We start from the raw sequence: 16,987 nt of genomic DNA, 5'->3' as shown, positions 1-16,987 counted from the left end.
ATCAAGAGTAACTTTTTGCCTCTGTGATTTACACTAGTATTTACATGTGTGGATATTCACTTAGATGTTAGAGTTTATTTTGTAGTCAGGGTTGTGTGTGAGTGTTAAAAAACAAACAAACCCTGAGAGATAATTGCAGCTTGGCTCAACTTTCATGACAAGAAAGCTCCGCATAAATAACACAAATAGTGCTGACTACTATCTTACAATAGCAATATTTAAATTGTAACACAATTAACTGGGCCGTATATCAGCACCATTCTTAGGGCATTTTCTCCATTTCCGGAGAAAAGGAGGGAATGCCTCCTCTTTTGCACATGATTCTTTAAAAATGGTGGGTTACATCAAGACATGTCCTTAGCCCAGGGTTGCAGGAAACATAGCCCTTTAGATATTGTTGGACTGGAATTCTTGTCAACAGCCAACATAGCTAGAAGCAAGGGATGGGGTAGTCCAACAATATTTGGAGAGCCACAAGTTGCCCACCCCTACTTTATACAAATGGGAGGAATCCTTCCAGTCCATGAAAGGGCTTCTGCTCCAATGGAAGCCGCTGCAGGATGGAGTGCAGCATAGTTTGCCTTGCAGCTCCCACTACCTTCTGCACAGTCTCCTAGAACAGCTTCTCGGGGATAAAGGGCACCCCTTTGCTTATAGCTACCTAAGACTGTGTCCTCTTTTTTTCTCAGTACAGCCGAAGTCATGATTACTGAGATGATTTTTATTTGAACCTGTTTTAAAACTTACTTTGTAAACTGCCTTGGGTTCCACAAAAGAGAATGATAGGATAGAAATGAAATAGGAGATGGCTCTATTTATTTTGCATAACCCTTGGTAGTGGGAGAATGGACATATCCTTGTACCAAAGCATAGGGAAACTTGTTCCGCTCTTCCACAGCACTTGAGATTTCAGCAGCCATTGTCCGGGTCCCATAAAATAATTGGAATAGCATAAGGGTGAGCGAGTTCTTTTAAAGAATTGTAATGGAGAGACTGTCCGAAAATTGAGTTTTGTACCGATTAGCACATTATCCTGTGAAAGTTTGGCACGTTTGCAGCCCAGATGGTAGGCCAGTATGATCCCTCTGTCAAACAGTACAATGAAGATGACAGAATACGGTTTCCCTGAGGTTATGTGATGCATTTGTGGAAGAGGTGACATTTCAGTGAGGCACGTTTTGGCTCGTATATATAGCACTGTTAAGCAGTAGGCTTAACATTTTCAGGATGCGGTGAGAGTTGCCAAGTAGAGGTGCATGTATATTCAAATAAACGGCAATATTCTCTTTGTTTTTACAAAAGCCAACATTGCTGACATTGATGTGTTTACAGTGGGTGCCTTGTGAGGCTATGCTTATGGACCTTGTTCAGCTGTTCATTTTTTTAAAAATCTGCTTAACTGTGTAGACAGATTAAATCAGATCGCATGAGTAAGAGGATGTATTCCCTTTTTACCTTTACTGTATGTCCTATTTCCTAGCGTATCTTCCTTCTAACGCTACCCATCTTCCGCTGTCTCCTCCCTTCCTAATGGAGATTAGAATCATTTCATTCACTAGCATAAAAGGATCAGATTACGAAAATGTGAATGTGGAAGAACTATTGCACTTTGTAAAATTTCTATAGACTGTCTTTTAAGGAAAAAAAACTCAGGAAAAAGTACCCTGTTTCCCTGAAAATAAGCCCTAGTATGATTTTTCAGGATGCTCGTAATATAAGCCCTACTCCAAAAATAAGCCCCAGTGAAGTGAAACCCTGCCCTCCATCATGGTGCAGCAACTAGAAGATGACATGAGTGTAAAATAAAATATCCCCTGAAAATAAGCCCTAATGTGATTTTTGGAGCAAAAATTAATATGACCCTTTCTTATTTTCGGGGAAATACAGTATGTACCATATGGTTTAATTACGAGGAGTGCTGGTAAGTATTGAGCCTTACCCAGAATAAATTGAGCTAGGAAGCTATACATTGCAGAGTGTATTGGCCGATTTGTCTATATTCAAAGGTGCAAAAAATCAACTACCTATGATTTAACTTTCATTTTCTGGTCCAAAGTAAACATGACGGCACCTTCAGAAAAGTTCAGTGTGGAAGAGCATAGGACCATAATCAAGTTCCTGTTTCTCCAAGGGAAAGGTGCAAAGCAGGTCCATGATGAAATGTCACAAACTATGGGTGACAGTGGCCCTTCATATGCAACAGTTAAACATTGGGTTGTCAATTTTTAAACTGGCCATTTTGGTGTTGAAAGTGAGAAACCCAGTGGAAGGCCGGTCTCTGTGTCTGCAAATGTGAAAGCCATCCATGACATGATCACGGAGGACCGCCGAATATCAGCCAAAAGTATTGCTATATATCTGAGAATATCAAGCGAGAGAGTTGGTGCCATTATCCACAACGACTTGGAAATGAGAAAGCTGGCAGCAAAGTGGATCCCCAAACTTTTGACAACCGAACAAAAGAAGAAATGTGTGGAGTCATTGGTGGCTATTTTGGAACCTGTTGCAAGAAATGAGTCAGATTTCCTGGGCAAACTGGTGACGAGACATGGATCTACTGTTATCCTGAAACAAAGGAACAGTGTAAGGAATGGAGGCACAATGGTTACCCCAGGCCAAAGACGTTTGGAGTGCAAAGGTTGGTGCAGAAGGAAATGGCAACAGGTTTTTGGGAGAAGAAGGGATATTTTGTACACTAGCCTGCATTCATGTTCATATACATGATACTAAAGGTTGAAATGTTTTTCAGTGACTGTTTAGTGCACAAGTTAGCTGTTTCTCAATCAGGCTGAAAAATGGATGAGAAAAATAAATTAATTGGGAGCTTTAAAAAAAAAAAGGAGCCATGCTAATCTGACATTTCAGGATGTGTAATAAAAAATCCATAAAATCTCATACTGAAATAAAGCTGTTTGGAAATGAAGTATCTACTATTAGAAACTTCTAAGCAATATAGAGAATCAAACCTGCCATCCCTACCACCTGATCGTTTTCGGTTAAAGAAAAAATATAAAAAGCTAATCAAGGACAAAAAGAATTTGGCATTGAGGATGAATTGGCAGAAGTTAATTGTAGCATCAAAGTCACATGGCTGCTACTTTTTGGGAGATAGTCTCGAAAGGGTTAGATGCTCAAGCAGGTGCATCAAATTCATACATACATGTTAAGACCTGGGAACTATATTTTACTGGTGCAAAATGATCGTACAAATAAAAAAATTCAAGCTGTTAGGTTTTTTAGGGTGCTACAGTACTTCAGTCAGAGCGGATTAGATTTGTTGATTGAAATCATGATTTAAATAAAAAATCAAATCTAAATTTAAATCGTTTTATTGAAATCATGATTTAAATCAATTTGATTTTTTTAAAACATTGATTTCTCTCCACCCTGACTTGAGTGTTTATTTTTGTTTTGTTTATGTCCTACAATAATTCCCGTTTTGTCCTGTGCTGCATGAATGAAGAATTTATCTGTGGGTAAACAGGCAGCAGAGTCTAGTGCCAGTAGGAAGCTACTAAAACCCAAGTTGGTATCCTACCTATGGAAACAGCTTTTGTGCCTTGCTTCGTTCATGGACTTGCCTCCCTACATCATCCTACAGTTCTTTTTTATAAGCAATGCCCCAGTGAAGTCTGAGTGAGTAAGAGAATGTTCTGTGCTGTCAAGTTGGAACGGACTCACAGTGACTCTAATATGGCTTTCAAAGTATGAGATATTTAAGGAGCGGTTTAACCAGTTTCCCTGTGAATTTCCTTACTGAAACAGTGACATCTATGTTGGCTTGGGCATACAGTATCATGAGAATGGCTGATGGTCGGATTCCAAAAGATCTCCTGTATGGAGAATTAGTGCAGGGAAAGTGCCCCAGAGGGGGACCACAGCTGCGACACAAGGAGATCTGCAAGCGTGATCTGAAGGCCTTAGGAATGGACCTCAACAGATGGGAAACCCTGATGTCTGAGCGTTCAGCCAGGAGGCAGGCGGTGCATCACAGCCTCTCCCAATTTGAAGAGACCCTTGTCCAGCAGGCCGAGGCAAAGAGGCAGCCATGAAAGCAGCAAAATCAGGGAGCTAGACAAGGGACATACTGTATTTGTCTTCAATGTGGAAGGGATTGTCACTCTCGAATTGGCTTTCTCAGCCACACTAGATGCTATTCCAAGACCTCTATTCAGAGTATGTTAGTCTCTTGAGACTGAAGGATGCCTACTGAGTGAATTTCCATGGCCAAGTGGGGATTTGAACCCTGTTCTCTAGAATCCTAACCGATCACTCTACCCCTACACCATACTGCGGCAATACAGTTGCTGTCATCTTGTGCACATTCATGGAAAAAGTACCTAGTTTAACCTAACCATTCATGCTAGAGTCTAAATCTGTTCATTGTCTTGTAGGTCTACCATTGCCACTTACTAATTAATTGATTAATAGTACTTTTACACCACCCATCTAGGAGGAGATCACACTGAGCAGTCTGCAGAAGGGAACAATAAACGGAGATCAGTAATCAAAATACACCAATACACAGTAATCAAATAAAATGAACAAAATAAAAAAATACAACTACAATAAATTAAATTAATTGGTAAATAAAAATTTACATTTACAAGCATTATTGCAGATCTGTGGCCAGTTGTAATCCTTTGCTGTTTCAAACTGAAGACCAAGTATCCATTTTAGTAACAGATTTTATAAACTTCAGTATGGCATTGGAAAGCAAAACTGCCTAGCTGTCATTACATCTTGAAATATCAGGCAGGGTGTCTTTTTAAATATGGTGTGGTGGTTTCTGTATGCATGCGCAAGGCTGAGAGAAGCAAAATAATAAATACACCTCATCTTAGCCACTTATAATGAATAGATTTGGCCAAGGTAGCTAGCTGTGTTTGTCATTGCAAGCCTATTGGGCAATAACTAAAGGAAAATATGGGCATAAGATGTTGTGGCATCTTAACAACTAACCGCTGTATGTACTGTATTTGCAGATTACATGGCAATTTTTTTAACACATGGCCCCAAAACAGACAGTGTTTGGTTATTTTATTTATTTTATTTATATCCCGCCTATCTGGTCTGATTGAGACCACTCTAGGCGGCTTACAAAACATATAAAACAGCATATATAAAAACAATTCTACGTTAAGAGAGGGTTTCAACAATGAAGGCAAAAGGTAGGGAGAGGAAAAAAGGTCAGGAGTTGATTAAGGGGAAGGCCTGCCCGTTAGTAGAATCAACGCAGTATTTCACACCTAGTCTTTGCATTGTGAAAAGCAACAATGACGAGGCGGTGAGGAAGCCTTACGCTATAGAAGAAGAACCTCGGAAATAACGTTGTTAATTATACATAACCAAGCTGGACTTGGGGACACCTGGGTTCGAATCCCAGCTTGGCCATGGAAATTTACAGAAGGGTGTAAAATGAGTAAAACCATTCTTTGAGTATTTCATATACCATGAAGGCTCTAGGTTGGTTCTTCCTTGATGGCAGATAACACCCACAATCTTAAACCCATCCTTTCCCATAGAAGGGGATGCACTCCAAAAAAAAGAGGTGACCTTGTGTTACTCAGTTGTCTGATGTCATTAAAATTACTGGCTCAGGTTGCCTGGGTTTGTTTGTTTTTTAAGATATGCGAGTGTACAGAGAAAAAAACTTAGCGCGGAGTTAACCGACGGCTGTCCCGTTACTTTCCGACCATCCCAAACGCTGCCCCCGTCGGGTGGCGAGCCGTCCGCTTCTTTGCCGCGGAGCTTTTGTGGAGCGGTTAGAGCAGCGCTTCGTGGGGACCGTCTCCCTCCCGTGTAAACGCGAGGGATCGGATCCAGGACGGCCACGTGTCTGTCCCTTCCCCGTCTGAAACCCACAAGGGATCGCAAGACGAGGAGGGATAGGATCCGTTTTCGGTCCTCTGGCAACCGGTGCGCGCTCGCCCTCTCCAAAGCGCCTTCAATGAATCCGTCCAGAGTGGCAGCCAAGAGGGATCCCCTCTGAACTGACCAGGCTGCTGTTCCCCTCGCATCGCCCCCTCTTCTGCTTTTTTTGGGGGGGGCACGCTTTCGCTTCTCCTTCCGTCTCCCCCCCCCCAAACCCCCGAGAAAACTTCAGCAAACTGCCGCCGCCGCCGCCGCCGCAGCGGTTACTGCGCGAGAGACTTCCTGGAAAAAGACCCGAACAGGAAGAGGCGCTGAAAAAGTGACACGTGGACTTGAGTTTATTGCAAAAAGAGGAGAGACGGAGGGGGGAGGAAAAAAAAACCCCTCCCTTCCGAGCCTAAATTACTGCAAAGGCAGTTTGATCACTTCGCCCCGGGAGCTGTCAAGGCGGAGAATTGGTTTACCAAGGGTGTGCGCGCGTGTTAGTTTTGCGCGTCCGGCTCCCTCTTAAAAAAAAAACAAACAACCCAATGAACCAGCATCCAAGAGGAACCAGCCAAGCATCCAGGGGAGGGTGGAAACTCTCATCCAGTTTGCTTCCCCTTGTCTCTCCGTTTCCCCAGACTTTTCCCCCTCCGCTTCTACTCACTGGAGTCTTATCATCAGTCTCAGTCCCTTGTAGATTTAGGTAGCAGCCTCCAAACAGCTTTGCGTTGCCCTTCCTTGGGTTTTTATTTTTTTTGTAAAAGTGTGAAGTTGAATGGCCTTGGGTATCAGCACCAATGGGGCGCAGCTGTATGGGGCCGATCTGCTGTCCTTCCACCATCACAAGCATCCACAGTTCCTGCCACCGGCAAGAGGTATCCAAAACCTGCAGGAGGGGAGCATGAAAAAAGATGGAACTGCTGATTCTTTCTGGTCCAGGTGAGACCCCCCCCCCTCTCTCTTTAAGGTGCCACCATGTTTTTGTCTTTTGACTTCTAATTTTTTTTAACTTTCATTTTTTTTAACCTTTAATGCTTGCACTGATTAACACGACTGCCTCTTCTGTGTCTGAAATCTGGAATGCTCAGAAGCGGTTTCATTCTGCATCTCTCATTCTTGACTGTCTTTCCTGTTTGTTAGATTTAAAAGGGGGTTCATACCGACTTTGTGATCTCTACTCATGGATAGAGGGTGCCTCCCCCCAGAGATCTGGGAAGGAGAAGCCCAGTCATGACAAAAAGGTATTTCATTTATCCTCATATGATTTCCGTGCTAGCTCCTAAAAAGTTAAGAGCCTCGTGGCACAGGTACAAAGCATAGCTGAAGATTTTATGAGCTAGGGTAAATCTGGCCATAAAGTCTGTCTAGATCTGTCCCCATAGATAGATTTCTGGGTAATTTGCAATATATTGGCAAATATTTCTAACTACAAGAACAGTAACAAGTTTATGCCCCATTTTGAAAATATTAACTGTTGAAATGAAGGAAGATCAGAATAACCAGGTATGGGGTTTCTGTCTGAAAGTATGATGAAGTCCTTGAGTTCTGAATCTCAACATCATTTCCTGGACTTAGATTTTGTTTTAAAACCTCTAAATGCTGTCTATCCTTTGCACCTGGATCTGGTTAGTAGGTCTTAGATTTCTACTTTTCAAAAAGTTAGGATCCTGCAAGTTTGAAGGCTGTCTGCTGCTGAACTTCATCGGATGCGTGAGTAAACATCAGCTTTCGTTGGCAATTTCTTCTCCGTGTCAGTAAGAAAATGAGTGAGTCAGAAAAGGCTATCAGAGGAAAGAACTGCAGTGCCTTCAGAAAGCCAGAGTATGATAGTGGATGGAGTATTGGGCTCAAACTGGAGAGCTCTGGATTCAAATCTCCACTTGGCCATGGAAACCCAGTAGGTTTGTGTGTGTGTGTTTTCTTTGTATGTGTGTGTGATCCCACATATCTCAAAAGTCCTATTAGGGTCACCATAAATTGGAAGCAACATCATGCTGTGTCACAACAATGTAGAAGTCGGAAATTCCATCTCGCATTGCTGGGAGAATTCTGGAAGCTATAGTTAAAGAAAAGGAGTATTTTCCATGCTCTGATCTGTACACACTTTTATACTATGTTCAGATGTGTACAAGATAAAAACATTTAGCCGCAGGCTATGGTTGTATCGGAGTATAATGTTATCTTACATGTACTGCTAAGTTTATTTAAGCACCTGGAGAAGGAGGAGATTGCCTCAATTAAACTCTAATCAACATGGAGTTGCTGATAACATCTGGTTCAGTTATTTCATTCCGCTGGAGTCCTTTGAAGCCATCTGATATTCAGATTCAACGTGAAGCATCTTGGAATGTGGTGGTGCTGTGGGTTAAACCGCAGAAGCCTCTGGGCTGCAAGGTCAGAAGACCAGCTGTCGTAAGATCGAATCCACGCGACAGACGGAGCTCCCGTCACTTGTCCCAGCTCCTGCCAACCTAGCCGTTCGAAAGTATGTAAAAATGCAAGTAGATAAGTAGGTACCACCTCAGTGGGAAGGTCACGGCATTCTGTGTCTAGTCGTGTTGGCCATGTGACCATGGAAATGGTCTTCAGACAAACGCTGGCTCTATGGCTTGGAAATGGGGATGAGCACTGCACCCTAGAGTCAGACACGACTGGACTAAATGTCAAGAGGAACCTTTACCTATCTTGGAACAGTTATTGTACTCCTGGCTTCTTCTGAACATGACCATTTAAGAAAAAAAGAGAGCTGAGTCTATTCCTTTTGCGTAAACACTGCCATTTATTGTCCAATGCAAGCAACAGGCTACTGGGACATAGCGAGGTAAGCTAACTCCTGTTATTAGGTCTTATTCCTTAGTGGATTCCTGAGCGTATTGATACTTTCCAGTCTTTCCATTTTTTTTTCTGTGACATAGCCTCGTTTTTCTGCTGAGTAGCTGTTTTAGATGAGGGCCTGTGATAAACTAGCAGTTCAGCTTGGAAATTTTACTTTTTGTATTATGATTCCCAGAATTAACTGGCAGTATAGGCATTCTATGTAAGGGTGATGACATCACCAGAAGCTGGAGGTTCTCAGGAATTAAAGAGTACTTTCTTCCATGTTTCGGCTCCTATGGCTCATATGCAATGAGACTGATTACGTGCAAGTTGAACCAGCCACAGAACAGAAGCAAGAACTCTAATCTCATCATCAACCTTACGCAGGCATAATTTACCCAGCAGAAGTTTGGATAATGTTTGGAGAACAAGGTCAGCTAACAAGTTTTCCATGAGTTAATTGGACAACCGATGTTCAGGTTTTTTTTTTTTTAAAAGCATGTATAAAATCTGGCAAACACCAGCATCAGTGGCAATTTACACTGTAAGCCTGTAAGCAGGAACGATCTGTCAAATCTCTTCTGATTTGTGGTGATCCTATGAATTAATGTCCCCCCCCTCCCCTGGCCTATAATTAACATCCTTGCTCAGATCTTTCAGACTAAATGCTCCAACTTCTCTTACTGAGTCAGCCCATCTCATCTCTGGCATTCCTCTTTTTTCGCTGCTTTTCACCCCAGCCTTATTGTCTCTCCCAGTCAAACTTGTCTTCTTATGAAATGTCTAAAACATAGTAGCCCCTATTCAGTCATGTTCGGTTCTAGGAAGAGTCCAGGCTTGACTGGACCCAGAATTCATCTGTTTGTCTTCTTGGCACTCCATGGTGCCCATAAAGTTTTCCTCCAGCGCCTTATCCCTAATGACTTTTCCCGTCAAGTTTCGTCAGTGTTCGGCTTTCACATCTGCACATCATAACTGGGAATACTGTAGAATGAATGATCTTAGTGATTCTCTTGCTCTTTCATGAAAAGGGAAGATACCTCCTGTAGCCCCACTATTATATCATAATTGTTATATTGATTATTTTGGAAAGTCTCCAGAATGTTCAATGCGTCATACAGATTTACAGCGTCATTGGCACGAACAGGAAAGGAACAGTTTTTCAGTGGTGTGCAAGGGAGAGCAGGTTTAAGTGCCAGTACTTATAAATTAAGCAGTGTCCTCTGGTCTGGCAAGGCGGCCCTTCCTCTCTTAAGCAGTCCAGTGTCATGGACTATCCTGTAGGATTCCTTGTTGGGCTAACCCAACGGATGGCCCACGAGGGCAGGGTTGGGGGGATACATTTGGTAGGCTACAGCTCCCAGCAGCTACAGCGAGCATCACCAAGGTTGAGGGATGATGGGAGTTGCCATTCTGGAGGGCCATCCATCCTTTGGCCCCTGGCATCATAATAGGAACAGTCCTGGTCAAAGAGACCTAGGTTCAAATGAATGCTGGAGCGATGGCACCTCTCAATTTTTGTAGCTCTGTTCTGTGTTTGTGAATATGGAGGGGCATCATGAATACCCTTCTGGGCGGGAGGTGGTGAAACCTTTTTACAAATCAAGGGAGGGCAGGGAAGTGGGTGATTCCCATAGGCTTCTCCTCTTCTTTCCTTCAAAAAAACTCCTGGTTTTGCCAGGATCGGAAAAGTCTACAGCTCTGGAAAAAAGCACAGGGGGTGGTTTATGGGTGGAATCCATGTTTTGGACTGCACCTTGCCAGAGCACAAGGGTGTAACGTCATAATAACACGTACCAGAGTGTAGAGGAGAAGCCTGGCTGCTCCTCCTGGTAGTCCTGTAATTTTGAATTCTTTCCTCTTAATCCTGCATAGCAAAATACTGGGTAGTTTTTTTTCTGCTGCTGTTTTTAGACATGACAGAACGGTGACTCACCTCCTGCTGTTTTGATTACAGTAACTAGGAGAACACCTTGCGCATGGCTTTGTCCTTGGACCAGCCGACTGCAAGATGAACCTCGTTTGAGGAGGAGTTCTTTTCGGGCCCCTGAGGGGTACGAGTAGTAAGCGATGAGGATATGTGACCTTCGTATGATGCATGGAACACCTGGCTCCATCTGTTGCACAGTTTTGAATTTCTGGTAAAATTCCTTTTGCTACTCAGTAGAAGTACAGAGGTGCATAGCTTCATAGAGTCCATTCCTTTCTTATTCACTGGCCCTTAAAATCTCAGTAACTCACTCTGAGACATTTGTAGGAGAAAGAATAAAAAAGGTTTCTTTACTCACAGTTGCTTAAAACCACAGACTTGGGTATGCTACACACATTACTGCACACATATTTAGCCACCAACTGAACAGATCGACAGCAAACAAACAACTGACTCCTACAGGCAGAGAGGAAAAGAGACACTCAGCAGAGAGGCGGGTCTCTTAGAAGGAACTATTGTTTAGTCCTGGATAGACAGAAGAACACCCTAGCCCCTGCAAGTCACACAAACCACAGATAGCATGCGAGGTTGCAAACAAAACTCCCAACACCATCTCAGGTTCCCTTATGGACAGAATTTTTCTGAAATCATTTGCTCCTTAGGCTGAAAGAAGTTCCTTATTCTTTGTTTAGCTCATGCTGTCTGGTCTGGTAAACAGGAACTCTTGCTTAGCAACTAAGGATCTTTTCAACGCTTGGGAACATTGATTTGATTTGGATTGTAACTCTCCCAATATCTAGTTCTGTAACGCTTCAGACTGAACCTGGGATGTTCTACATGGAGAGCACACGTCTCACAACTGAACCACTGTCTCCAAAGAGCAAATGATTTGTTTTCCATGGGTTTCCAAATCCACTGTTAGGAATAGGTGATGGTTCCTGGGTGCAATCCTCATTATAGGAGCCAGAATCCTATTGCTCTATTGAGTTCAGTGGTGGGGCTCTTCTGAAACTTGCACAAGAAAGCATCCAAGATTCCTTTCCACAGGTGTAAACCCTGCGGAAATCTAAAGGTGCAGCCATTGGCTTGCAGCATGGCAAATCAGAGATCGCAGAAACCCATGTGTGGAGTGTTTTCTTCCTCCTCTTCTGCAAGTAGATTCTGGCCATCACTTGAAATCTGTTGTGAAACCAGGCCCACTGTTTCCTTCTAAAGTTTGAGCAAAGCATTGAGTAACATCAGCAGGTTCAAGGTGTTGCACATAGATTGGAGCCAGTTGCAGAGCGAGCCTCAGCCCATTCTTAGGACAGCTTCACTGCCTTACCTGTTCATTTCTGGGCACTATTCAAAGTGTGGGTTACTATGACCTATATAGACCTAATTGACTTGGGTACCAGGTTTTTAAGGGCCACACCTCCCCATATGAGCCTCCCTGAGTTTTAAGATATCTGGAGGAGGCCTGAGGATCCAAAAGAAAGACCCTTTAGTGGCTGCTTCCAGGTGTGGAAACCCCTTTCCATGAAATGCCATGCCATCTTCCTGCCTTCCTGGCTTCTGAGTAGCTGCCAAGGAAGGGAGTGTAATGGGGCATGTTGTACTCTAATTGTATTATTATAATCTGCTTGTAGTTGTTTTTAATCATTTGCATTCAGTAGTTGTTTTACTGATAATGTTTAATGACTTTTTAATATTGTATTTGTATTCTTTTAGCCAATTTGTTTTGCAATATCTTGTGAGACAGCTTATAGGAAAGAAAATGGGACATAAACATAGTGGATGAAATACAGTGGTGCCTCGCTAGACAGTTACCCCGCATGACAGGTTTTTTTTGCTAGACATTGACTTTTTGCGATTGCTATAGCAATTCGCAAAACAGTGATTCCTATGGGGGAATTTCGCTGGACAATGTTTGGTCCCTGCTTCGCAAACCATTTTTCACTAGACAACAATGTTGACAGCTCCCTCTACGCTCGCAAAACGGGTGTTTTCGGGACCTAAGCTTCGCAAGACAGATATTTGAACAGCTGATTGGTGGTTTGCAAAGCAGCTTTTCTATGGCTGATCTTCACTAGACAAATACGATTCTTCCCCATTGTATTATTAAGCATTTGTTTGTGTTTTTATTTTCTGATTTTATATTGGAAGCTGCCTAGAGTGGTCCGGTGGTCCAGATAGGTGGGGTATAAATCAATAAAATAAAAATAAAAAAATAAAAAAATAATTGGAACGCATTTAACAGGTTTCAATGCATTCCAATAGGGACAATGATTTTGCTAAACAGCAATTTCAGTGGAACGGATTATCATCATCTAGCGAGGCATCACTGTAATGGAAAGCTACGATCCTTCCTTCCTTCCTTCCTTCCTTCCTTCCTTCCTTCCTTCCTTCCTTCCTTCCTTCCTTCCTTCCTTCCTTCCTTCCTTCCTTCCTTCCTTCCCTCCTCTCCTCTCCTCTCCTCTCCTCTCCTCTCCTCTCCTCTCCTCTCCTCTCCTCTCCTCTCCTCTCCTCTGATAACTCATGCTCTTAGTCCAGTTCTTGGGCATTCACTTCCTGTCTCAAATCCTTTCCAGAACAGCTTGAAAAACTAGACAATTTTACTGTAACCTCTTTCCCAATACTGTCATGACATTAAACAAAACTAGGAAGCACACACCTATCTGCGTCAAAGTCTAGAAGTGTGGCCAAGGGTGACGAGCTGGGAGATCAACATGAAAAAGCCGCTTCCAAACCAGTTCTTCCATTGGATTGGATTGTCTTTCCCTCTGTGCTTCTGTCATGTCCCTCTTTAGCCTGAGTCTGAATGGCAGTAGGGATAAAGCACAACATGAAACATCTGAGCATGTGCACAAGACCTGGTTAATAATACTCCAAGACTGTGTTTTTCCTGTGTGGGGGATTAGTTAATCATTAACTTATGTTTACAATGGTGAAGGCAGAAGATACTTGGACAAGCAGGAAAAGGATATGTATTCAAATGTACCGTAGTCTGAAGTGCTAGAATGTTGAATAGAATTCAGGAATTGGTGCTCCGTCAATTTCTTAATGAACAAAAACTTAAATAATGGGCTGTTGGAAAATCTCATGCTTACAGCAGAGGTGGGCAAAGCTGGAGGATCTGGGAACCGTTTTGTTTTACTTTCCTTTTTCCTTCCTTTCTTTTTAAACCCGACGTGAACAGAAGTTCCTTTTAGAAGGAAGGCACGTTTGAAAAGAGGACCGCTCTCTAGCCACCCTACAAATAGCCGATGGTCCTCTGTAAAAGATTATCGTTTGCTAGGCAACTAGTGTGTTTGTGAGACCTTGCAGTAGCTATTGCTTTCTAATGCATTTTTCATTTCCTACTTCCTTTTTTAAAGAAATGTATGTATGGGTCAAGCTGGTGTTGGGACTTCAAATGGAGTTACTGAGTCAAATATACTTGATGGGTTTTATGGTGATTTCTCAGCCCTCCAGGGAAATAACACATGCCAGTGTGTTTTACATTTTTCTTGGCACGTTGCAAAATAAGTGAGTTTGGGAGGTTGAATTTTAAATGTAAGGTTTTAATATACCATGTCAAGTAGAAATATTGGATGGAATTTGGTTTTTTTTAAATATTTTCCTTACTTCATTATGGGGGCCTCTTTGGGGTGAGCAAAGCCTTGAAAAAATTTCCATCAACTCTTAAAGGTTTTACAGATTTAATTTTTCCCCCCACCATGCTAAGGAATTCTGGGAGCAGTGACCCAAAAAAACAAAGACTTGCACACCTATGTTCTATACATTTCTCCACTGTGCTTGCAAGTGCTTCTGCAGACCTTGCCTCTGATCACATGGTGGTCTGACAAGGAAAAGCTGGAGACTGATATTGAGATGGCATTGAATCCATTCTGGGTTTTAGTCAGAACTAATGGTGTTAAACCTTTTTGGGAGCAGGTTTCAGCACTGAGGATAGCTCCGGTAGTAAAACGCAGAGCAGATTCACGGCCCCTCTGACCTTGGCTTCACTAGTCTCCACCAGGGTCAGACTTGAGTTCCAGAGGGGTTGTGTGGGGCAAGTCTTACATGAGAGGTCAGTTCCCATCATGAACTCCAAAGGTTCATATTAGGACTACAATACTTGACTGTATTGTCCTCGTAGAATCATAGAAAAGTGAAGTTGGAAGGGGCCTACGAGGCCATCAAGTCCAACCCCCTGCTCAAAGCAGGAATACAATCAAAGCATATTCAAATTTTTCTTGAATGCCTCCAGTGCTAGAGTACTCATCAACTCCTGAGGTAACTGGTTCCACTGTCATGCTGCTCTTATAGTTAGGAAGTTTCTCTTGATATTCAACCGAAATCTGGCTTCCTTTAGCTTGAGCCCATTGTTGCATGTCCTGCACTCCGGGATGATCGAGAACAGATCTTGCCCCTCCTCTGTAGGACAGCCTTTCAATTATTTGAAAAGTGCTATCCTATTACCCCTCAGTCTTCTTTTCTCAAGGCCAAACATGTCCAATTCTTTCAGCCTTTCCTCATAAGGCTTGGTTTCCAGCCCCCTGATCATCCTTGGGGCCCTCCTATGAACTTATTCCAGTTTGTTAGAATCTTTCTTGAAGTGTGGTGTCCAGAACTGGACACAATACTCAAGGTGAGGCCTAACCAGTGCTGAATAGAGTGGGACTAGTACCTCACAGGATTTGGTAACTATAGTTCTATTGCTGTTATTGTTGTTTAGTCGTGTCCAACTCTTCGTGACCCCATGGACCAGAGCACGCCAGGCCCTCCTGTCTTCCACTGCCTCCCAGAGTTGAGTCAAATTAATGTTGGTAGCTTCGATGACCCTGTCCAGCCATCTCGTCCTCTGTCATCCCCTTCTTCTCTTGCCTTCACACTTTATCAACATCAGGGTCTTTCCCAGGGAATCTTCTCTTCTCATGAGATGGCCAAAGTACTGGAGCCTCAGCTTCAGGATCTGTCCTTCCAGTGAGCACTCGGGGTTGATTTCCTTTAGAAGGGATAGGTTTGTTCTCCTTGCAGTCCAGGGGACTCCCAAGAGTCTCCTCCAGCACCACAATTCAAAAGCATCAATTCTTCGGCGGTCAGCCTTCTTTATGGTCCAGCTCTCACTTCCGTACATTACTACAGGAAAAACCATAGCTTTGACTATGAGGACCTTTGTCGGCAAGGTGATGCCTCTGCTTTTTAAGATGCTGTCTAGGTTTGTCATCGCTTTCCTCCCAAGAAGCAGGCATCTTTTAATTTCGGGGCTGCTGTCACCATCTGCAGTGATCATGGAGCCCAGGAAAGTAAAATCTCTCACTGCCTCCATATCTTCCCCTTCTGTTTGCCAGGAGTTGATGGGATAAGTGGCCATGATCTTAGTTTTTGTTTTTTGTTTTTTTTTATGTTGAGCTTTAGACCATTTTTGGCACTCTCCTTTTTCACCCTCATTAAGAGGTTCTTTAATTCCTCCTCACTTTCTTCCATCAGAGTATAAATTTATACATGCATGGATTTCCGTGTTGTTTTAGCCTTCTTAGAACAAGTATGAAATTGTTGTGTATTTGGTAACTGGATATTATAAACAATGACAAATCAAGTGTTCCTGCGAATGGAACTGCTTTTTCTTTTGCTGAATGGGGAAGGGCATTTCTGCATCCCTGTTACATCCTCTGGTAAGCCTCCTCAACTGAATGCACTCTCTGGAGCAGGATCTGAGGTATTAAAAGGCTGCAAAATGGGAGAACAACGTTCCCATTGTCTGAGTGAGAATCTGCTTGGTTTAACGTCATATTTTGCCCAACGTTGCATTGTTTTGTTTATTTTTCTAGCAGTTTGTGAGATGCTATGGAAGGAACTGAGGATTGGAAGCAGCATAAAGGTCCTTTAAAATAAAAAAATTACTGTGTGTATATATCCATGCCTGTAGTTATGTGTTGTTAATGTCTGCAAGCAATGGGGAAAATCTAGGGACTCATATAACTCCATGGGCTGGAAGACTTTTTTTCTGGGGTTCAGCAGTTCAAATCCCCCCTGCGCCTCCCAGGAGAGAAGCCAGCTGAGATCACCCAGGTCATATGGGGTTAACATGCCCTGCTACTTGTATGGCCTTGGCCAAGTTGCCTGGTGGTCCCAGAGTGCAAAGTCCAGACGAAAGAAATTTTAAAGAGTAGACCTTTGGTCTAGATGGGTGGGATAGAAAACCAAGCAACCAACCAACCAGCCCACCCACCCACTCATCCACTCACCCACTCACTTCTGGGCAAGATATACTTAGGAAAGTATGAAGGTCCATTTCCGGAGAAAGATGAGGTGGTATAAGCATTACAAACCAACCAACCCTGGTAAGCTCACCATAAGTTAGAGTCAACTTGATGGCACGTAAGTATTATTAAGCATTGATAGGTTTGCTTTCCT

General features: G+C 42.9%; 1 protein-coding gene across 1 annotated transcript in view; it reads left to right on the top strand.

Annotated features, from left to right (window-relative positions):
- The first annotated feature begins 5,753 nt into the window (after nucleotides 1-5,753).
- SLC17A9 (solute carrier family 17 member 9) overlaps nucleotides 5,754-16,987 on the top strand; it is a 36,453-nt gene continuing 25,219 nt past the window's right edge. The window contains exon 1 of the mRNA XM_020804610.3: nucleotides 5,754-6,798. Coding sequence (XP_020660269.2) covers nucleotides 6,635-6,798 — 164 coding nt within the window. The 5' untranslated portion in view covers nucleotides 5,754-6,634. The remainder of the gene's footprint in view (nucleotides 6,799-16,987) is intronic.

This window comes from Pogona vitticeps, chromosome 4 (assembly GCF_051106095.1).
Source record: "Pogona vitticeps strain Pit_001003342236 chromosome 4, PviZW2.1, whole genome shotgun sequence".
NCBI lineage: Eukaryota > Metazoa > Chordata > Lepidosauria > Squamata > Agamidae > Pogona > Pogona vitticeps.
Note: the sequence above shows the minus strand (reverse complement) of the source record. Positions and strands in the feature narration are given on the sequence as shown.